Raw genomic sequence first — 21,847 nt, forward strand, 5'->3', positions numbered from 1 at the left:
CATCCAGGGTGCCTGCATCTGCAATGCTCTGGCCTGCTCGGAGTAAAGGATGGGACGTCAGTAGGCACTCTGGGAGGGAGGGGGGAGCCGCAAGGCCGGGCTACAGCCACCGCTCCAGAAGGTCAACTTTGGCTATGGAAGTTGGTCCAAAGGCAAGTCCTAGTCCCCTGGGCCCCCAGGAGAATGTCTCAAAGCCCCTCTGTGGAGAACAATGCCATCTAGGAGACACGGATGCAGGAATATTTTTGCCCCCTGGCAGCCAGAATAAATAGTAAAAAAGAAACACATTCTTAAAAAATGTTAATGTAGTTTATTTAAACCAAATCATCATTTTGACATGTAATCAATTAAAAAATAAATATATATATATACATATACACACACTCTAAGAGGCATTTCACACCGTATTTCCCAACACAAGGTCTCTGGAATCAGAGTGCATTCTGAACTCAGCATTCTTCTTAATTCCAATGAGCCAACATTCTCTGTAGCTCTAAAGTGGCTACCTTTCTGTAGCTCTAAAGTGGCTACCTTTCAGGACAAGGCCAGTCTAAGAGAATCCTGAAAGCAAGGGTACTTTCTCCTGGCTTCAGAACCTTTCCCGCAGACAAGGGGAAGAAGTCTTGGGTCCTCCCAAACGCTGCTGCATCAAGACTACGGAGAACCTGGATGGAGCCTTAGGCTGGACCAGAAACGCCTTTCCCAGAACAAAGAGAGCCTGACTACCCACCACCACTAGGGGGCACTGTTGGCCACCTCATGCTTGGATCTAGCCTTGCGCTCGAAGGTGTGGGAAGCAGACCGCCTTAGCTCACTCTGCATCCCACAGGCCCAAGAGAAGTCTTTTCAAAGAAAAAGAAAGAAATAATTACAAATGGGCTGTGACGTTCTTATGAATGCCCACCTGCTGTAAACTGTGGGTTTGGGAAGATAACAAACCTTTTTTGTTTATTTTTGGGTCACGCTTTTTTTTGTTTTTGGGTGCCCGTCAGCGCTTACTACTGGTTTTGCAGTCAGGGCTCACTCAAACGGGACTCAGGGGCCCATGATGGGTTCCAGGGAGCAAACCCAGGTCAGCTGCATGCAAGACAAGTGCTTTACCCACTGGACCATCTCTCCAGACCCTTTGACACAGTAAGAAAGTTCTTTCCTTAAAAAAAAAAAAACCCTAATTTTAAAAAATAAGAAAAAAGTTCCTTCACAGCATGAAATTATGACAGTGTATCTGATGTTTAAGTGCAGGCATGAGGGGTCCTTTCCCCTGATGCCCCTATAAACGGCTCAGTGGCTTGGAGGGAAGGTCACTGCTCAGAGTCCAAAATGGTCAGTAAGGATGAAGAGCTGAAAAGCGCCACTGAGGTGGCTGTCTGAGCTGCTGAGTGGGAGGAAGCAGTTTATTTGGGTTACTATTCTACTCCGAACGTGGCTGCCACTAGGGATACTCACAAGAGGCGTCTTTTCTTTCTTTTTAAAATAGGAGCCACACCTGGTAGTGTTTGGAGCTAACCATGCTGGGGGGTCACCAGGACCACAGCTGGGGGGCAGAGAAACACGCAGTGCCCTGGATCAAACCCAGAGCCTCTGAAGCCTCCCCCTTACCCCCCACCCAGACAAGATCCGTTTTTCAAGAACTGGGTTGGCAGTGCTGAGTTGGTCTGCAGAGCTACAAATTTCCCCAGAATTCCCTGCTCAACAAGCCACTTCTTGCCTCCTGAACTGATGGAGAAAATGAGGCCTCCGTAAGAAACGATTAAGTCCTGCCATTTGCCGCTAGGGGGAGGGACTTGGCAAGTATCCAGCTCTCAGCTTGGCAAGTATCCAGGCCTCAGTTTCTTGACTTTCTTCTTCGTCTTTTATTTTGAATTAGTGACTTAGAAGGAACTGACTCAGAGGGAGAGGGTAACACTGAACGGTCCCTCTCACATGCAGGGTGTAAGAAACATAGTGAGGGGAGAACGAAGGCCCAAAGATCATGGAAACCAGGAACAGGAGATCTGGTTGGTCTTCAGCAGGAAACATGCAGCAGGGGGGGAGGCAGGGAGGAGCGAAACCACGGTGGAGGAAAGAGCGGCAGGAGGAGATGGTGGGGAAAGCCGGTAACGTGTTACCTGTGAAACCCTGTCGGCAACAGAACTATACACCACCATGAAAAACATATTTTAAGAGAGTGCCCCTGAGAGGCAGCCGGTAGGTGGGAGGCAATGGGGGGAAGGGGAGGGGAGACTGGTGAGGGAAGTGGGCACCGATGAAGGGATTGGTGTTGAAACAATGTGTGCCGAAAACCAATCATGAACAACTTTGTAATCTCACAGTGACTAATTCAAAATAAAAGACGAAGAAGAAAGTCAAGAAACTGAGGCCTGGATCCTCCCGGCGGGATCTGGAATCAGAGCTGGGAGATGCACCCTGCTCTCACCTGAGTCACTCTTCCACCTTCCAAGCTCTTCTGACTCAGGACGGGCGATTCAGCTGTACCCTTATCACTGACGTGAGTCACCGGGAAGTCTGTCGCCGGCTCTCCATCACCTCCGCACCCCACACTGCTCTTTTCCCTCCCTCTGGCAACAGGGCCAGCAACTCAGCCCGGCTCCTTCAGCCTTGCTTGCATTTCTACCCATCAGCTTCACTGAAATATTAGCAGATTTCTGGGGGCTGGAGCAATAGCACAGTGGGTAGGGCGTTTGCCTTGCATGCGGCTGACCCAGGTTCGATTCCCAGCATCCCATATGGTCCCCTGAGCACCGACCGCCAGGATTCCTGAGTGCAGAGCCAGGAGTCAGCCCTGAGCATCGCCGGGTGTGACCCAAAAAGCAAAAAAAAAAAAAGAAATATTAGCAGGTTTCTCCTATCCAATCACTCAGAGGCGTCACAGAATGTAAAAGCAGTAAAAAGCAGGGCTAGAATAAAAGTAAAGGGGGTAATTAAGGCTCTTAACCTACATGCAGCTGACACCAGCTTGATCCCCAGCATCATACAGTGACCCCTGGGCACAGAGCAGGTCGAAGCCTCCAAGCACTGCTGGGTGTGGCCAACACTCCCTCCCAAATACATCAAGTACTCACTGTTTAAGGTGTCACTGAGTTTTTAATCTTGCTTTGGGGTCACACCTAGCAGTGCTCAGGACTCACTGCTGACTCAGGAGCACCCAGAGAGGGGACCTCTCGGTCCTCTTAGGCCACTCTGGGCAGGTAAAGAGGCAATGCCCAGTCTCCATCTGCCTCAGTCCCCATCCCCCAGGCTGCAGACGGGGCAGCAGGGGTATCCAAACAGTTAGGCGACTCAGAGCTAAGATCAGATGGAGTCTGTCCACACGGAGAACTCTTATCAGGCACGGGAGAACACAGTCGGCCATCACATGACGTCGGGGGTTTCTTAAATGCTATACAAGGTTCTGTAATTCTTAAACTCAAACGCCAAATACTGTACTTCTCGAGTAATCACAAACACAGAATAAGGAGAAGACCAATCAACATCTCGCCTCAACTATGCACACTGTAGCCATTAAGAAGACCAGGAGAAAGGGGACACGGGGACATGCGTCAGCCCAGGGTGGACCGTGCACCCTCAGAGGTCCAACCCCCGAGTCCCCACACAGCAATCCTGAAGCCACAAGAGCTAGGAGAGAGGTACTAACAGCTGAGAGCTGGGGAACCGAGCAGAAAGGTTCTGCCTGAGTCCTCCATCGGTACCGAGTACCACATGAGGGTCAGCCTGCTGGGTGAGCGCTCACCATGGAGAGGTGGATTCCTCACGGGGAAACAGGACACCCGGAGAAAGAGGGCAAGGGGCACCATGAGTGACTGACTGTGCTGCGCTGGGTTCAAACCACTGCGGGTCCCTGTCCTTGTCTGAATTCACCGAGTCTAAGTCGGCCAGTCTCGGTTCCCTAGAGCAGCTACAGGAACAGTGCAGGGGCCTCATGTCAGAGTGGGCACACCGGAGGCAGAGCCCGAGCTTCCCCCACCGTGGACACTGGGTTGGATGTGGGGAGAGCTCTGGTTGTTCAGTCTGGGGGTGGGGGGTGATTACTACTAACATCCAGAGGGTAGAGCTCGGGAAAGTTGCCAAACATCCAACAATGCGCAGGGCGGCCTCACCCAGCCTCCGAACATGAGAGGTGCCAAGCGCTGGAAAGCCTGACCCAGCACTCAAGAAGCACTTCGTAAATACGAGCCAACTTTCTCCACTATTATAATACAATAAACAATAAAGCTGCCTTTCTTTCCCTCAAGAGCAACCAGCACCGGGAGATGGAAATGATAAGAAACGAAACCCAGTACTTACTCCACTTCTCGTAATGCTGGGTAACAGGGCTGTCATGGTGGAGACTGGAAGAGTGTGTCTGCTGGGTTCTGGGGAACCCAGTAACTTGGTGAAATACAGAACGTAGCATAGCACCAGAACCGCAGTGTAGAAAAGCTGAAAAGAGGAAATCAAGGGCATATAAATTATACAGTTATAATAGGAGAAAACGAAGATATGCCTCTGAATTTGACCACAAGGGCCAAGCAAGAAACAGAACTTGCAGTTCACCTCCGGTTGTGCAATGTCTTGCCACTAGAAACGGCGCTCAACAGCCCAGGGAGACTCGGCTCCACTGCAGGGTCTGAGAAATCTCCTGCACACGGCCCTGACAGCAGCCAGAGACCGTTTCCAGGGCAGGCAGCTACTGATGCACACCACCATACCACACCACGCCGTGGGAGAGGGCCTTGGAGGGCTTGTGACTGGCCAAGGAGCGGCTTTCCCGCCTGAGAGCATGCTGGAAGATCCGGGGACTTGCTGTCACCCAGGACTGGGGATTTTCCATATGCCCCGGAAATCTGTGACCTTCTGATTACAAAGCAGAACTTAGTGGCTGGCTGGCTCCTCTGCTCAGAACAGGGTTAGGGGGAGAGGCCGTCGGGATGGGGAGGAAGGGTGTGGGGACAAGAGGACCTGCCTCTCCCTCCACCAGCTGGGACAACAGTGGGGCTTGGGAGCAGCAGTGAGGGGCTTTGTTTGCAAGCCAAGAAGGAGCACCTGAAGAGCCCTGTTCACTGGCGCCCTCCGCCCTCTCTCCCCGGGCCTTCCCCATGCTCAAGAAGCGACGGGGGAAAATGAAAGAAGTAGTGAAGGGGCTTCCAGGCCCTCTTTCCATCGAGAACCCCCCAGGGCACACTGCAGCAGAGGCAGAGCCAGGAGAGAGGCAGGGGCTCCTCTGCTCTCCACTCTCCCCTGCACGCAGACAGAGCCCAGTGCCCACTAGCCCCTGCTCGAGGGCCACGTGAGCGGGACAAGCAGCTTTTGCAGACCTGCTTCCTCCCGTCATCTAGCAGAGAAGCTGGGAAAACAGCGGCCGCCCACTGGGTCCTGCAATGTAGATGTGTGCTATCCCCCTTCTCCTTTGTTTTAGGAGAGCCACACCCAAGGGTGTTCAGGGGCTATTTATACCTTTAGCACTGAGGGGGCTTGGTGGACCTTGTGGTTCAGGGTCTCACATGCGCAAGCCAAGTGCTCTACCACTGAGCCACATCCCTGGCCCTATCCCCCTCCTTTTTTTTTTTTTTTTGCCTTTTGGGTCACAGCCAGCAATGCTCAGGGGTCACTCCTGATTCTGCGCTCAGGAATTACTCCTGGCGGTGCTTCGGGGACCATTTGGGATACTGGAGATTGAACCTGGGTCGGCTGCGTGCAAGGTGAACACCCTACCCGCAGTATTATCTCTCCAGCCCCCCATCCCCTTATTTAACTGAGGGAAGATCCTTGTGGCCTAACAAGATACTTGCATCCTTCTGAAGCACACACAGCAGCAATGCCCAGCATATCCACATGCTGTACAATTCCCGCTGACTCCAGAACTTTTTCCAGCATTTCAAACAATGGACTGTGGCCATTAAGTAGTCACTCTCCTTAGCCCCAGCCTCTGACAACCTCAAAATTGCTTCCGTCTCTAGGAACGTGTATGTTCTAGACAGCACACATATGTTTATGCCTAGCTTTTCCTGCCCAGTATCATGTTCTGAACTTCCTCTGCTGTGGTGCATGTCTATATCTACATCTGATTTTTGGTTTTGAAGTCACACCCAGAAGTGCTTGGGGGCAACTCCTGACTTCATGCTCAGGGGCTCTTCGGGAGGGGAGGGGTACATGTGGTGCCAGGAACTGAACCCAGGGCTCCCACTGGCAAAACACGATGTACTCAAGCCCTCTGAGCTATCTCCCAGGCCCACTACTTCATTTCTATGGCTGAATAATGTTCAACTACATAGTGCAATTTACTTATCTAGTCACCAGTTGATAGGTATTTGGCTTGGTTGCACCCGGGGCTACTGTGAATAGGGTTAGTATGAATATCTGTGTGCAAGTTTTTGTTTGAAGTTTTTGTCTTCAGTTCTTTCAGATATCAACCTAGGACTGGAATTATAGTCACATGAAAAGTCTCTGTTTTCAGTTTCTTGAGGAACTGCCAAAATGCCTGTGACCACTATAAAATAGCTATACCATTTTTCATTCGACCGGCAGTGAGGGTTCTATATTCTTACCAACACCTGTTATTTTGTTTGTTTAAAAAAAAAAAAAGTGTGGCCACTTCTGACTCTAAGATCAGGAGGTCACACCCGGCTCTCTGCTTGGGACCACACCTGGGGCTTCTCAGGGGACCATCTGCAGTGCCAGGACTCCAACCACTACCATGGCATGCAAGACAAGGGCCTTAGCCTCTGTGCTTTCTCCAGTCCTTCTAACAATTTTTATAAAACAATCCTCCCAGTGATTGTCAGATAGCTCATTGGAGTTCTAATTTACATTTCCCTAATGATTATACCCTTGAGTGATGTTTCTTGAGCTTGCTGGACTTTTAACTATTCATCTTCTCTGAAGAAATGCCTGTTTAAGTTCCTTACCTACCTTTATTTGTTTGGTTTGGTTTTGCTTTTGCCTTCTGGGCCACCTGGCAATGCTCAGGGGTTACTCTTGCTCTGCGCTGAGGATCATTCCTGGCAGGGCTTTGGAGGACCATATGTGGTGCCAGGAATCCGCCCAGGTCAGATGCATGCAAGGTAAGCATCTTACTCGCTGTACGATCGCTCCAGGTCCGTCTTCACACGTGTGTGTGTGTGTGTGTGTGTGTGTGCGTGTGTGTGTGTGTGCGTGTGTGTGTGTGTGTGTGTGTGTGTAGAGCACTGTCCTCCCATTGTTCATCGATTTGCTCAAGCGGGCCCAGTAACGTCTCCATTGTGAGACTTGTTGTTACTGTGTCTGGCATATCAAATACATCACGGGTAGCTTGCCAGGCTTTGCTGTGCAGGCGAGATACTCTCGGTAGCTGGAGGAATCAAACATGGTCAGCTGCATGCAAGGCAAATGCCCTACTGCTGTGCTATCGCTCCAGCCCATATACATACATATATGTATATGTGTGTGTGTATATATATATATATACGTATGTATACATGTTTTTAAAGAGATATTTCTTTATTTTTTAAGCGTTTTTATTTATTTCTTACTTATTTATTTTGCTTTTTGGGCCACACCCGGCATTGCACAGAGGTTACTCCTGGATCATACACTCAGGAATTACTCCTGGTGGTGCTCGGGGGACCATACGGGATGCTGGGAATCGAACCCAGGTCGGCCGCGTGCAAGGAAAATGCCCTACCTGCTATGCTATCACTCCAGCCCCATATTTATTTATTTTTTAATTGTTTTTGTCTTTTGGGCCACACCTGGCAAGGCTCAGGGGTTACTCCTGGCCCTGCACTCAAGAATTGCTACTGGCGGTGCTTGGAGGACCATATGGGATGCCGGGGATAGAAACTGGGTCGGCTGTGTGCAAGGCAAACATTCTACCCACTGTGCTATCACTCTGGCTCCCACAAACTCGGTGTTTCGCCTTTTTGTTATGAGAGTTGAGAGTCTCTCCATAGTCTAGAGAGCAGTCCTTAACCACCAGGCCACAGTGCAGCGCAGGTCAACTGGTGCAGAAAGGCTGAAAGCCACTGGGCCATCCTCGGGCTGTAACTGCCGGTCATGGATAGATGTGCAAGACAGGTGCCAGTCCAGGCATACAAAGGCCAGAGAACATCACTCTAGAGTGACCCTTTTATTTGACAGATGCTGCCATAGTGAAGGAGGAATTTGGAAGTGGGCTGGACAAACAGGAATCCCAGGTCCTTGACTACTGACCCTTATGACTCTCACACAAACAAGAGACTGTACCAGAGAGGAATCCTCTTAGAAATCCTACAATACGGAAACAAACAGACCACCCCAACTGACGCCCAAGCACTGAGCCAGGAGTGCCCCTGAGCACTGTTGGGTTTGGCCTCTAAAAAAGGAAGCAAAGAAACTAAGATCTGGCACTGCTAACCTACACATGGGATATATCCTATGGAGGGAACGATGACAATGAGAAGTCAGTGGGAAGACTGGGCATCTCTGGCCCTCCCTGCAGGGGTGAGTTCAGCAGAACAGCAATGCATCATGGAACGACAACTCCAGATCTAATCAGACCTGGGAAAGTCACCACATATAGCTCCTCTTAAACATTTTATCTCCAATTTTTAAATCTGGCTCACAAAAATGCTTGAAGTTTTTGCCTAGGCCGCAGGAAGGATTTTCACATAATTACTAAGAATTCTCAGTTGTCGAGGATGGAGTGATAGCACAGAGGGTAGGGCGTATGCCTCGCATGTGGCCAACCCGGGTTCGATCTCCAGCATCCCATATGGTCCCCTGAGCATCGCCAGAAGTAATTACTGAGTGTAAAGCCAGGAGTAACCCCTGTACATCGCCAGGTGTGACCCAAAAAAGCCAAAAAAAAAAAAAAAAAGAATTCTCAGTTGTCAGTGCCAGAGACATAATTTGGCAGGAGAACTCTTGACTTGCATGTGTGAGACCCTGCGTTTGACCCCCTGCCCCACAGAAAAATAAATACATTGGGTCAAATGTGATTCACTGTGCTGTGATCGTATTTTCAGACTTGGGGGATATTTCCATTCTAGAAATCACTTTGACTCAAGACTGCTGAACAGATGTATTTTTTTTTTCCTGTGTGAAATGGGCTGGAGCGATAGCACAGCGGTAGGACGTTTGCCTTGCATGCAGCCAACATGGCCGACCCGAGTTCGATTCCTCTGCCCCTCTCGAAGAGCCCGGCAAGCTACCGAGAGTATCTCGCCCGCACGGCAAAGCCTGGGAAGCTACCCGTGACGTATTCGATATGCCAAACACAGTAACAACACGTCTCATGATGGAGATGTTACTGGGCCCGCTCAAGCAAATTGATGAACAATGGGAGAACCGTGACCAGGTCAAATAAATATAGAGAGACAGCACGGAGGGCTGAATGCATGCTTTTCCTGCTGGAGCCCAGGTTTCAGCCCCAGCACTGTGTGGTTCCCAAGTACTCTCACTGCATAGGTCTCAAATAAAATGAAATATCTAAGAACCTTAAGCTATTTTCCTTGACATTTTAAAAAGGACAAACTTCCGTATACTATATAAGTTTCTCTAACTTTAGGTTTAATATTTTTTAGATTATTATTTTTTTTTATATTTTAGGTACCATAATAGGTTTAAATTTTTCTAAATTATCTCTTGTAGTAGAAGCTACATTTTGTTAGAACGAGAAATATTAACTAGAAGTAGAAAATGATAAGATGGAAATGAAGCCAAAACTGCCAAAGCTGAAAATGAGTTGATTCATGCCCTCTGAATTATGTGAAATTTCAATCTAAGTTTAAAATGGGCTTGGCAGAGTTTCCTCCTATTCTAAAAACAATTGATTGAAATCCAGGAAAAATAACACACATGCAAGTCGATTCCCACCACACCCTTACTGTTTTTTTCCCTCCTCTGTAAGACAATCAAAGATCAGTTTGATAATGGCTTGCCACAGAAGGTTAAAGAACTTCTTTACATATTACAAAAAAAAATTTATATATATATATATATAGAGAGAGAGAGAGAGGTGAGAGAGGCAAGAGAGGAGAGAGAGGAGAGGCGAAAGAGAGAGGAGAGAGAGAGAGGAAGGGGAGAGAGGAGGGGGGGAAGACAAGGAAGAGAGGAGGAGAGAGAGAGAGAGAGAGAGAGAGGCCCCCTCGCAGCAACGCTTAGAGCCATGGCAAGCAATGCTGGGAGGAGGCAGTGGTGTCAGGGCCTGAACTCAGGGCCTCCTATGGCTCTACCACTTGAGCTGCATCCCCCCAAACCTCACCCTGGCCCCTCCAGGACTTTTCAGTTTGACGATGAGGTGAACGTTGTCAGGGCAAAAAGCTGATAGACAGGGCAACCAGGAGAGAAGCAGGTCAAGAACATCTTTCTAGAACTTTTGGCCCTGCCTACATGCACAAATACTGTAAACACAATGTACCAAGTAATAAGAACAAGAGAAACATACATTATACCAAAGTTAAAAGCCATGAACCTGACCTGGGCCAGAGAGAAAATGTACAGTCCCCAGTGGGGCAGCCAGAGCACGAGAAGAGCAGTCAGGACACTCCTGAGGATGACGGACAGACTCTCGGCAATCACCTGCAAACACACGGCCAAGGGTCAAACATCATCGAAGACTGAAGATGCACAGAATGACAAAACCTGGAAAAGGAGTTAGTCTGGGGTGGCAGTGGGGCCTAAGGATGGACAGTCCTAATAAAATTCTCCTTAGGTGAGCAGGTCTGTGACCTTCTGAGTAGTACTGGACTATCTATGCATGTTGGGGCAGGAGAGATGGCGCAATAAGCTGGAGCAAGCCAGAGGTCAGGGCTGAGTCCTCAGCACTGCCTAACGCCCTGAACACAAGGACTGACATCAGAGTACAGCACCAGGGACAGACCCTGAACACTGCCGCGTGTGTCTCCCCTCTTTTTATTTATTTTTTAATTTTTGGGTCATACCCGGCGATGCTCAGGGGTTACTCCTGGCTCTGCACTCAGAAATTACTTCTGGTGGTGTTTGGGGGACCATATGGGATGCTGGGGATTGAACCCAGGTTAGCCGCATGCAAGGCAAATGCCCTCCCCACTGTACTATTGCCCCGTGTCTCCCCTCTTGAAGAAACATTTATATAAGTCATATTAGTTCTTTTGTATGAACCAAAAACATATTTTAGGGTGAGAGAGATAGTGAGTAAGGCACTTGCTTTGCACACAGCAGGCCGGGGATAATCCTTGGCACTACATATGGTTCCCTGAGCTCTACCAGGGGTAAGCTGAGCCCAGTCACTTGTGGCCTAAAAACAGAACGAACGGGGGCCAGAGATGTAGTACAGTGGGTAGGGCACCTGTCTTGCATGCAGGAGTCCTGACACCCCATATGATCCTTAAGCAACATAAGGAGTGATCCCTGAACACAAGCAAGCCACAAGCAAACTCTGAGCACCAATGGGTATGGCCCCCAAATCAACCAACCAAACAAACAAAAACCATAAAGGAACCCCCCCCAAAAAAAAACCAAACCTTAAACAATAATATATATACACATATATAGATTCAAAAGACAATTAGAATAGTAGCATAAAAAATTTAAATGATGCCTTTGCTACTAGTAAGTTTTGTTCATTAAAAGTAATATCAGAGATAAACTGTAGCCTAGTGCATCTGACAAATTTCAGGTCAATTAATTAAACTGACCATGTTGCCCTTTCCCAATTTTTAATTTTTTTGTCTTTTTGAGCATCACCCAGTGATGCTCAGGGGTTACTCCTGGCTCCACACTCAGGAATTACTCCTCGAGGTGCTCAGGGATGCCAAGGATCGAACTGGGTCAGCTGTATGCCAGGCAAACGCCCTACCCACTGTGCTATCACTCCAGCCCCTAAGATGTTTTTTAAAAGTCTAAAAAAACCATTCTTGCATATAATTGCTTTTATTTTATCAAGAGGGCATTGGACCAAAGCTGACAGTGTTCAGGGCCAACTAAGCCTGGGGTACTGGGCAATATGAGATTGAACCGGGGTAAACTGCATGCAGGGTGAGTGCCTTTAATCTCTGTACAATCTTTCCAGCTCCTAAAAGCTCCTACAAGTGATCTCTTTTATTTATTATTTCTGGTTTTGGAAACGATGATACTAAGGGCTTACTCCTGGATATTCCTGGCAGGTTCAGGGGACCATATGTGATGTCATGGATTTTATCTGGGTGGGCCACATGCAAGGCCAATGCCCTACCCACTGTACTATCACTCCAGGCCCCAAGTGATCTCTTTTTTTTTAAATTTTTTTTTAATTCAGATTTTTTCTTTTTTTTTTCTTTTTTTATTAGTGAAACACCATGAGGTACAGTTATAGGCTTACAAATTTTGTGCTTGGGTTTCAGTTATACGATGATCAAGTGCCCATCCCTCCACCAGTGCCCGTCATCCACCACCACAGGTCCCAGCATCCCCCCCACCCCTCATCCCCCGCCGTCCCACCCTGCCTCTGTGGCAGGGTATTCCCCCTTGTTCTCTCTCTCTTCTTTTGGGTACTGTGTTTTGCAAGAGAGGCACTGAGTGGCAATCATGTTTGGTCTATAGACTACTTTTAGCATGCTTCTCCCACCCTGGGAGGGTCCTCACAACACCCTTCATTTGGTGCTCTCTTCTCTATCTGAGCTTCCTTTTCACCTAGAACGTGTGGCTGGCCTTCCATTCATGGAGCAAAATTCCTGGTACTAATCTCAGCCATTCCTGGGTGTTAGTCTCCCATTTTGTTACTTTATGTTCCCCAGATGAATGCAATCTTTCTGTGTCTATCCCGCTCTTTCTGACTCATTTCGCTTAACATGATACTTTCCATGTAGTATCACTTGTATGTAAATTTCATAACTTCATCTTTTCTAACAGCTACATAGTACTCCATTGTGTAAATGTACCAAAGTTTCTTTAACCAGTCATCTGCTCTTGGGCACTCAGGTTTTTTCCAGATTCTGGCTATTGTAAAGAGTGCTGCAATGAAAAAACAATTGCAGATGGCCAAGTGACCTCTTTTTAAAAGACCGCTCTTTCCCTTCCTCTTACCACTTCCAATTCCAGGACACACACTGACCTTGAGCTTGACAAACATATGTGCTTGGGCCAAGACCCAGAGGGGCTCTCCCAGAAGTTCCACCACTGCTGAAAGACCAAAGACCACCACTCCAGTTCCATAGTGGGGTACAGTATTCGGGTCAGGTACTTCAAGCAAATGTAGCCAGACCCAGCCCAGGAACAAGGACCAAAACACACCCAGGGGGACTCTAGAAAAGGCAAAAAGAAAGAAAGAGAGAGAGAGAGAGAGAGAGAGAGAGAGAGAGAGAGAGAGAGAGAGAGATTTTAATATGCTATATATTAAACAGTAACACAGAATAGAAAAGAAGCAGTCGTAAAAATAGCTACTGCTTATTAAGGTACTTACTACATGCCAGGCACTATGATTCACCCCTTTATCTCAGTGATCCCTCACAACAATCCTCTGTCATTACCCTCACTTAAAGATGAGGAAACTAAGGCTGACAGGCACTGGGTAATGTGGCCAAGATCATAAACATAAATGAACACATAATGAATACACTAATGAAACATAATGAAGGGCAGAAGCAGAATCCAATTCTGTTCCAATTCCAAAACCTACAATCGGCTCCACCGTGTTCCACTAATTTGATAAAAAACAATTCCCAGAGAGCACGCGCCTGTTGTTTATACTTGGGAGTGCTGACAGACGGCATACAGTTGGTTCTTGCACCCCCAGTAAGTAACCTAACAGTCCAGCACACCCTTCACACGTAGGCCGCCATCAAACCTGAACCTGAAGGAAGCCAATCGTCATCCCGCTAGTAAAATGCATCCCAGCAGCAACTTGGACAGTCACTTCCACAAGGCGAGGCCGTCATGCATGAGCATGCGGGAAGCCACCTCAGCAGACCTACCAGCAGGGAGCTGCTGCAGGAAAGTCATTACAATTAGAGCCAATGGACTTGGTCTTCAGGAATATTCTAAAAGGCTCAGAGCTGGAATCAACATACCCAAAATTGAGGAAATATATAATGAAACTCATAAAAGGCTTTCAAAAAATTACCAAGTACTAAGTGGTTGTTGAAAGCACAGAAAGTACTGCCGGAGAAGGGTGGAGATTAGGGATGAGAAAGGAGGCCCAGTCCCTGTGGAGCGCAGCGGCGGCTCTCGGGGCGAAGTGGAAATGACTAGCAGAGAGGGTGGACCAAGGCTAGAGCCATCTCTGATACACAGAGCCCCACATTAGGGTCCGCCCCTCAGCTCCTGGTCACAGATAAGAAAAGGACGCAGGAGCTATTCCACACAGGCTCTCCCTGCCCGCCCCACACCAGATGCCCAGATGCCCGCAGGAAAACTGAGGCTGGAGACAACTGAGCTCCAGGCAAGCGCGCCCTTTCCATCCAAATGCTCACTACTCCTGCTGTCACGAATGGGTGCTCCCAGAAGCACTACTCACGTCAACCAAAGGAGGTTGAGGGTCCGCCTCCAGTCTCGCTGGGCGCCCCCACTCAGACACGCTCTCCGGAAGGCCTCTCGGGCCAGGAAGACGGTGGTTGAGTAAAGCAGCGTCAGCCTGTGGAAATCAGTAAGGGTCTTACTTCATGGAGAACGTCTAAGATCTACCTGGCAACAGGGAGGAGAAAAAACATCCTGGCCAAGGTGGACTCGTGCAGGGCTGCCCACCAGGCCGGTCCCCCGGAACAAGCAGTGTGAGGACACAAAGGAGGGTCTTCATGTGCCTACCAGGTTGGAAATGGCCACGGTGGCCCAAAAAGCACTGTGAGCTTTCTCGTGATGGCAGGGAAGTGGCTCTGGTCACGTGGAGGAAAAAAGGCCCAGCTCTAACTCCACAGCTAGGGGACGACTTGGTCACCCTGACACTGACGTCCCAGTAACCCTTGAGAGAAACACTGAAGGGCTACTGAGCAGAGGTGGTGGCCAGGACTGTCAGAACAAGCCATCGGGGGCGGTCACCCGAGGCAGGGCAGCCTGGGCCAGTCAGCAGGCTCTGTCCCGAGAGCACAGTGGTGGCCCGGCTGAGACCAGAGTGGAGAGAGTGGCACCAAGGTCCCTGAGGTAGTCTAGCAATCACCCTGCCTTACCAGTATTTCTGTCCGACACTCGATGAGGAGACTGAAGCTTCCTTTAAGGGAAGCAGGAAGGCACAAGAGTCAACGCAAGGCTCTGCCAGCCAGGGGGAGGAGCAGCGGGCTTCAGTTTCTGAGGACCGGGGTCTCTGCCTTCTATTCTGGGGGTGGGGAGGCAGGAGCCGGGCACACCCATCAGTGCTTGGGGGCTATTCCCCACTCTGTGTTCAGGGAACCATGCGCAGGGACTCAGATCTACCTTGCGCCTCCAGCACGCACATGCTCCAGCCTGTTACGCGAGCTCTCTGGCCTCTCTTCCTTCCTATCAAAAGGTCCTTCTACAAGTACGGTCCACCTGCCAAAACCACCTAAGGAATTTGTGAAAACACATGTGTCTGGGCTCCTCCTCAGCCCCATCTAGTGCAAAGCTCCCTGGAGGATTCCCCTGCGCCAAGCACCTTCGCGAAGCTCGGAGAGTCCAAGCGCATGTTTGGTTGAGTATCAGACACGAAATGTTGGGTCTGGAGAGACAGTACGGGGGTAAGACACTTGCCTTGTACGTGGCCAACTCCAGACTATTCCCGAGCACTGCATATGATCCCCTGAACACAACCAGGAGTGACTCCTGAGCACTGTGAGGTGTCCCTTATCCCACTCCCCAACAATAACATAAAACATACACGAAATGTTATCTGGAACATACTGTCTTGTCAGGGATTGGGGTTTGGGATGGAAACATCCCGAATTTGGTGGTGGGATTGGTGTTTGAATATTAAATGTAATCAAATATTGTGAACTAACTTATAAAAGAAAAAAAATTTTTTTTGAAAAAATAAAAAGAACACACTGTCTTGTTTATCAGGAATAAAGGCATACCTGAGAAGCTGAGCTATTCTGAGCACTAGCATCCCTTCCTATACTTACTTGTGTGTCATCTGTGAGTGTGTGTGGGTGTCCCTGAACAGAGAGGGTGAGAGCAGAAGAAATAAAACTGAGTCTAAAAAGACAAAGCAATCAGCTCTGTAAGCCTCCCTGGAGCTAATGATAAGAATTCAAGCCCTCATCCCAGCTACCATTTTCCAATTATAAAATGCACCAAAGAGGGCAGGAAGGTTGGCTGTTGCAGCCCTGTAATTACAGAGCCCATCCTCACGAACTGCAGATTTCTTGCTTCCGTTGCTGTCAGCAGGACAAGAACACGGGATTGTACCTGAGACAGGGTTTGCTCGAAATTACTCCCACTCCTCCCCCAGGTTCTAGGCGCAGGCACACCGGAACAGGCGGCGGAGAAATGTACATTTGGAGGCAGCTAATGGAAAACACTCCATGGGTCCATTAAAAGCATCCCTGCCCGCTCATCCCCTGCCCAGCAGGCTCTTCCTCGGCCCACTGCTCAAACACTGATTCTGGAAAATGCTTTCCAAAGAGGAGGGTGCCACCCAAGTTCAAAGTTTGAAGAAAGCCTGGGGATGTGAGCCGTGGACAATGGCAGGGTACACTCCTTCTTACCTCACGTTCACTATGCCAACAATTTCCTTGGACAGGAAGCGAAGTATAAATGCATTCAAGACAAAGGTAATCAATCGAAACAATACCTACAAAAAAAGTAAAACACATCAGAATAAATTATGCTGGGAATGTTTACTCTGCTGAAATGAAAACTATGTGACTGCTCTTCTAATGAGTCGGAAAGATACACAGTTTTGTCAGGGAGACTCCAAAACACTCAGCCTGGGTGAGAAAGAAGTCCAGCAGGCAGGGTGCTTGTCTTGGCATGCAGCAGACCAGGGCTTGGTCCCAGGTACCCCATGGGGTCCCCTGATCCCTGCCAGGAGTGAACCCTGAGCACAGAGCCAGGTATAGGCCCTGAGCACCCCCAGCATGGTCCAAAAAGACAAAACAAATAAATGCTCAATCTGTCTGCATTTTTTTGACTTTTTTGTTTGGGGCCACACCCTGTGGGACTGGAGGATCACGCCCTGCTGTGCTCAGGGTCATGCGGTGCCAGGCTCACGCCAGGAACGCCTGCACACAAAGCCTGTGCTCTGATCCTCTGAGTTCCATGGGGCCTCTGGCTCCGTTTCTTTTTAGTTTATTTTAAAGAGGGGTCACACCCAGCTCTGCGCTGTGGGGGAGGGTGCTTCCAGCAGCGCTGGGTGAACATGCAATACCAGCGATCATACTGGGGATCAAAGGGGTCTCACGCTCGCACAGCTTGTGTATTTGTTTGTTTGTCCCGGGCCTCCTAAGCAGTATTCAGTGAGTCCCGACTTGGGAGTTCAGTGTGAGGGCAAGGGCTATGGTGCTGCTTGGGTGCTATAGTACAGGGCTCACCAAACTACTCCAGTAGTGCTCAGGGGCCTATCAGTTCACTGCAGTCTGGAAATCTCCAGTGAAAGGGATGGACAGGAAGGGAGAGTGTCCGTCCAGTGTCACTGACAGCCAGGCCTGCACAGCCAAGACAGCACAATTGGAACCTTTATAGAGTCAAGGTGACCTTTAAGGAGTCTGTGAAAAGCTTTGTAGTTCTCTTTAGAAACAATACGTAAATATAAGCACACACAAATTCTGTACTTAATTTTCGAGGCTTGAAGCCAGTTCAAGAAGTTCTTAATGGAAAAAGCACTCAATCGAATGAATCTCAGCTCACATTCAGTTCTTAGGCCATTCATCTCCTAACTTTAATAAGCCTAATTTCCTTCTTTGTCGAATAAGGCACTCTTTCCTACAGAGCTGATTAAAAGGATCAAATGAGACCAAAAGGCAAAAGCACTTTTGAAAAATGATTACAAATAAAAGGCATTATTGTTTTTACTGTCTGGATGCAAGTTAAGACAGTACAACAAAATTGCAAAACTACTTCAAGTGTCTGCACTGTTATTTGAGAAGTCATACAGGACTAAATTAAAATATACAAAAACCAAAAAGGCTATGGTTACTTTAAAAAAATATATACATACGTTTACATTGACTTTAAAGTTGTATAAGTTATCTAAGAAATAAGGTCTCAGGCTAGATCCAATCTCCTAATTGGTATAAATAAAGGTTTGAGCTAATGAGGTTCAAAGGTTACTGATTCTACCCAGACTATCACAATAAAGCAAGAAGACTTTTTCACTCTGCATATAAAAAGTTAGGGTTTTACTATTCTATCAATATGCAATAGCACATCTAAAAAAAAAACAATGTACAAGACTGGAGATATAGTAGAGCAGGTAAGGTGCTTGTCTTATGCATGGCTGAGCCAGATTTTGATCCCTGACATTTCATATGGTCCCCCCAGAACCACCAGGAGTGATTCCTGAATGCAGAGCTGGGAATAGCCCCTGAGCTTCTCCAAGTATTGTCCAAAAACAAAACAAAACAAAACAAAAAACAACATGCATACCATATTAGAAGACGTTTTATTGCTAAAATATTCTAATCATTATTGAGCCCTGAAGATAGTAATCTTTTGGTTGGGAGACAGTTACAATAGCAACATCAAAGATCATTATAACTGTGATGTAAAAGTAAAAGTAAAAGGCCCTCCCGTTGATCATCGATTTGCTTGAGCGGGCCCAGTAACGTCTCCGTTGGAGACTTTGTTGTTACTGTGTTTGGCATATCGAATACGTCACGGGGAGCTTGCCAGGCTCTGCCATGCGGGCGAGATACTCTCGGTAGCTTGCTGGGCTCTCCGAGAGGGGCGGAGGAATCGAACTCGGGTCGGCCATATTGGCTGCATGCAAGGCAAACGCCCTACTGCTGTGCTATCGCTCCAGCCGATGTAACCAAGTAATAATCACAGATAACCATTAGCAGGCATAATAATGAAAAGGTTTCAAATGTCACAAGAATTACTGCTGCACAGAAATTACAGAACATGTCTTTTTAAAATTGGCAATGAGGGGCCACAGCGATAGGATAGAAGGAGGGTGCCTGCCTTGCATATGGCCACCCCAGGTTCAATTCCTGGCACCACATTTGATCCCCAGAGCACCACCAGGAGTGATCCCCGAGCAGAAAGCCAGGAGTAAGTCCTGAGCACTGACAGATATGGCCCCCAAATCAAAAACTGAATTCAGGCCAGAGCAAGACTACAGTGGTAAGGTGCTTCCATTGCAGGGGGCTGACTGGGCTCAAACCCTGGCACACCAGATGGTCCCCTGAGCCTGCCAGGAGTGATCCCTGAGCACAGAGTTAGGAGTAAGCCCTGAGCACCACAAGATGTGCTCCCCCCAAAAAAAAAGACAAAACAAGTACATTAAAATTTTTAAATATAAAAAAATTAAAATGATAGACTTGCTTGATGTAGCATTGCAATATAACCAGCATTTCATCTATGCTTCCTAATACCCCTGAGATTGAGGCTGCATTATGTTCTTATCTAAGAAGAGGAAATCAGGTTGGAGAAATAGTACTGATGGCAGGGTGTTTGTCTTGTATGTGACCAACCCAGGTTCAATCCCCAGCATCCCATAAAGCTGCCTCCCGGGCCCTGTCAGGAGTGATCCCTGAGCACAAAGCCAGAAAGAAGTAAGCCGTGAGCACCACCTGGGAATGGTTGGTCAAAATAACAAAAAAGATGAGGAAACTGAAGTTTCTCACGCTCAGAAGTCAAGTGACTTTCCTAAGAGTAGGTGCTGGCAAGTGACAAGATTCGAATGAGTCCTTCTGTGGGATTCTTTCTCCTAACTTCCAGCTGAAGTGGGGCCCTTTTAAAATAAGGGGAAATTCAGAACTTTTGTAAAGAAGGGTTGAATGACTCCAGTGAGTCACAGCTTAAATGACCTAGCTTTACAGTTAAAGAGTCTTTAGATCCGCTTTGGGCCATCTGACAGCTGGTAAAAGTTAGAGGCCAAAAGTTATGTGTCTTAGCAAGAAGCTATTGTCTCCAAGGACACATCGCTAGAAGGAAGCATCAGCCAGCATTGACTAAGAGTCAGGTACAGTGTTAAGTGCAGTTTTCTGAGTGACCCCAACATAACCTCATAGCTGTATTATGAGCCAGGTGCTATTATCTATCATCACCCACATTTTCCTAAGAAAGGGCTGAGCTTAGCAGGATGGCACCTTCCCTAGGCCTTGCAGGAGGCACAGAATAACACCAGTATCAAATCCAGAACTGCTGGTTCTAGGAGGCTGAAGAGATAGTGTAGTGGCTATGGGATTTGCCTTGCACGCAGCCGGCAAGGGTTTGATTCTGACACCCGGTATGGTCCCGGGATCCCCTCAGGAGTGATTCCTGAGCTCAGAGTAAAGGGCAACCCTTGAGCACCACCGATGCGGCCCCTAAACAAAATAAACAGAGTTGCTGGCTCTAGGTTATGGCATATTGTCTCAACTGAGGTTCTGAGGCAGGCCACGGAGAAAATTAACACTTAACCTCAAAAAAAAAAAAAGGATCCGATTGGGGATAGCACAGCCGGTAGGAGGACGCTTGCCTTGCAATCCAGTCGACCTGGGTTGGATCCCAAGCACCGCTAGGGATGATCCCCGAGTGCAGAGACAGGATTAACCCCTGCGTACGGCCGGGTGTGGCCCCCCACGCCCCACCACCACCACCAAATTGCACCACAAATTGCATCCCTGACGATCCTAAGTGCCGGACGAAACGAGACGGTGCGCGGATGGAAAGTGGGGGACCTTGCAGTCTCCCCTGCCAGGGCCACAGGCAAGTCTCCAACCGCGGCACCAGTCATGCCCACTCGGCCGCAGCTGCTGCCACTCGCTCCCCTCAGCCTCCGGGTCCACCCACGCCAGAGCTGGGTCTTCTCCAGGGGGTGCGAGGCGCCGCCTCCCCGCGAAACCCGCCCGACGAACGGGCTGGGGACGGACGGCCGAGTACCTGCAGGAGCAGCCCCGAGGAGGCCAGCCGGGCCGCCTGGCCCAGCACCTCCTGGCCCCGCATCGTCTCGGCGCCTGCGCTCCGTCACCGGGAAGCACGGCCGCGCGCCGGGGCTGTCGTCGCGGGGAGATGGCGTCACGGGCTACTCGCACGCCGATTGGTGCGATCAGGCGGCGGGGGCGGGGCTTCGGCGCCCCCTGACCTTTAAAGTTCTCCGGCCGGGGCTGCGACGGCCTCTCGGCGCCTCTGGCGCCTGCTCTGGCCTTTGTTCTCGTGCCTTCTGCGCTTTCGGTTCCGCGCCTTCCGGTCCGAGGAAGTTAACAGGGCACGGAGCCGCTGTTAAAGCAACCTTTCCTCGGAGGCGCCCCGTCCGGTAACCCAGAAACCCTCATCTCAGCTGCCCGCAGGGGAACGGACCACCCGCCCACCTCGCTAGGAACATTCTCGCCCCTTTCAGCTCCCTCTTGCAAGGCCACAGCCACAGCCCCTCCCGGGAGTTTAGGCTGGGCCTGGACGGTCCCCATTTCACCCCAGAAAAGCCTTGTGAGCCCCGAGGTGCAATGCAGGATTTTCACCCGTGTGCTTTTTGTGTAATCCTAAAGCTCAGAGAACGCGGCCCTGGTTGTTGTTTCAATGAGACTTGGGAATGTGAAAGGACTTAACTCAGATCTGTCCGATTTATCGCGGGGCCGCGTGACCTCAGGATTTTGTCCCCAGGTTGCTACTTGTTGTTTGCGTGTTAATGATTATGGGGACACAGTGGAAGGAGGGCGGGAAGTGCTCTGCAACTTGAAAAGCACCCCACATGTCAATCATTAGCTGATGTTCTGTCCTCATACCTCACCCGCTGCTGTGGGAAGCTCAGTTTTCCCTCACTGCCTTTAAGCCTTCAGTGATTTGACTCCAGCCTCACTCGCCTTTCACATATTCCTTTCACCTTTTCTAACAGTCTAGGCTCTAGCCATTCAGAGCCCTTAAC

At 49.0% G+C, this 21,847-nt stretch overlaps 1 protein-coding gene across 1 annotated transcript in view; it reads right to left on the reverse strand.

Moving 5' to 3' along the window:
- The window catches only part of RFT1 (RFT1 homolog), a 38,026-nt gene extending 17,044 nt beyond the window's left edge, over positions 1 to 20,982 (reverse strand). The window contains exons 1-6 of the mRNA XM_056129513.1: positions 20,869 to 20,982; positions 16,548 to 16,633; positions 14,408 to 14,524; positions 13,007 to 13,196; positions 10,414 to 10,515; positions 4,285 to 4,419 (exon numbers count right to left, since the gene is read on the reverse strand). Coding sequence (XP_055985488.1) covers positions 4,285 to 4,419; positions 10,414 to 10,515; positions 13,007 to 13,196; positions 14,408 to 14,524; positions 16,548 to 16,633; positions 20,869 to 20,931 — 693 coding nt within the window. The 5' untranslated portion in view covers positions 20,932 to 20,982. The remainder of the gene's footprint in view (positions 1 to 4,284; positions 4,420 to 10,413; positions 10,516 to 13,006; positions 13,197 to 14,407; positions 14,525 to 16,547; positions 16,634 to 20,868) is intronic.
- Positions 20,983 to 21,847: the final 865 nt, after the last annotated feature.

This window comes from Sorex fumeus, unplaced genomic scaffold (genome assembly GCF_029834395.1).
Source record: "Sorex fumeus unplaced genomic scaffold, SorFum_2.1 ptg000072l, whole genome shotgun sequence".
NCBI lineage: Eukaryota > Metazoa > Chordata > Mammalia > Eulipotyphla > Soricidae > Sorex > Sorex fumeus.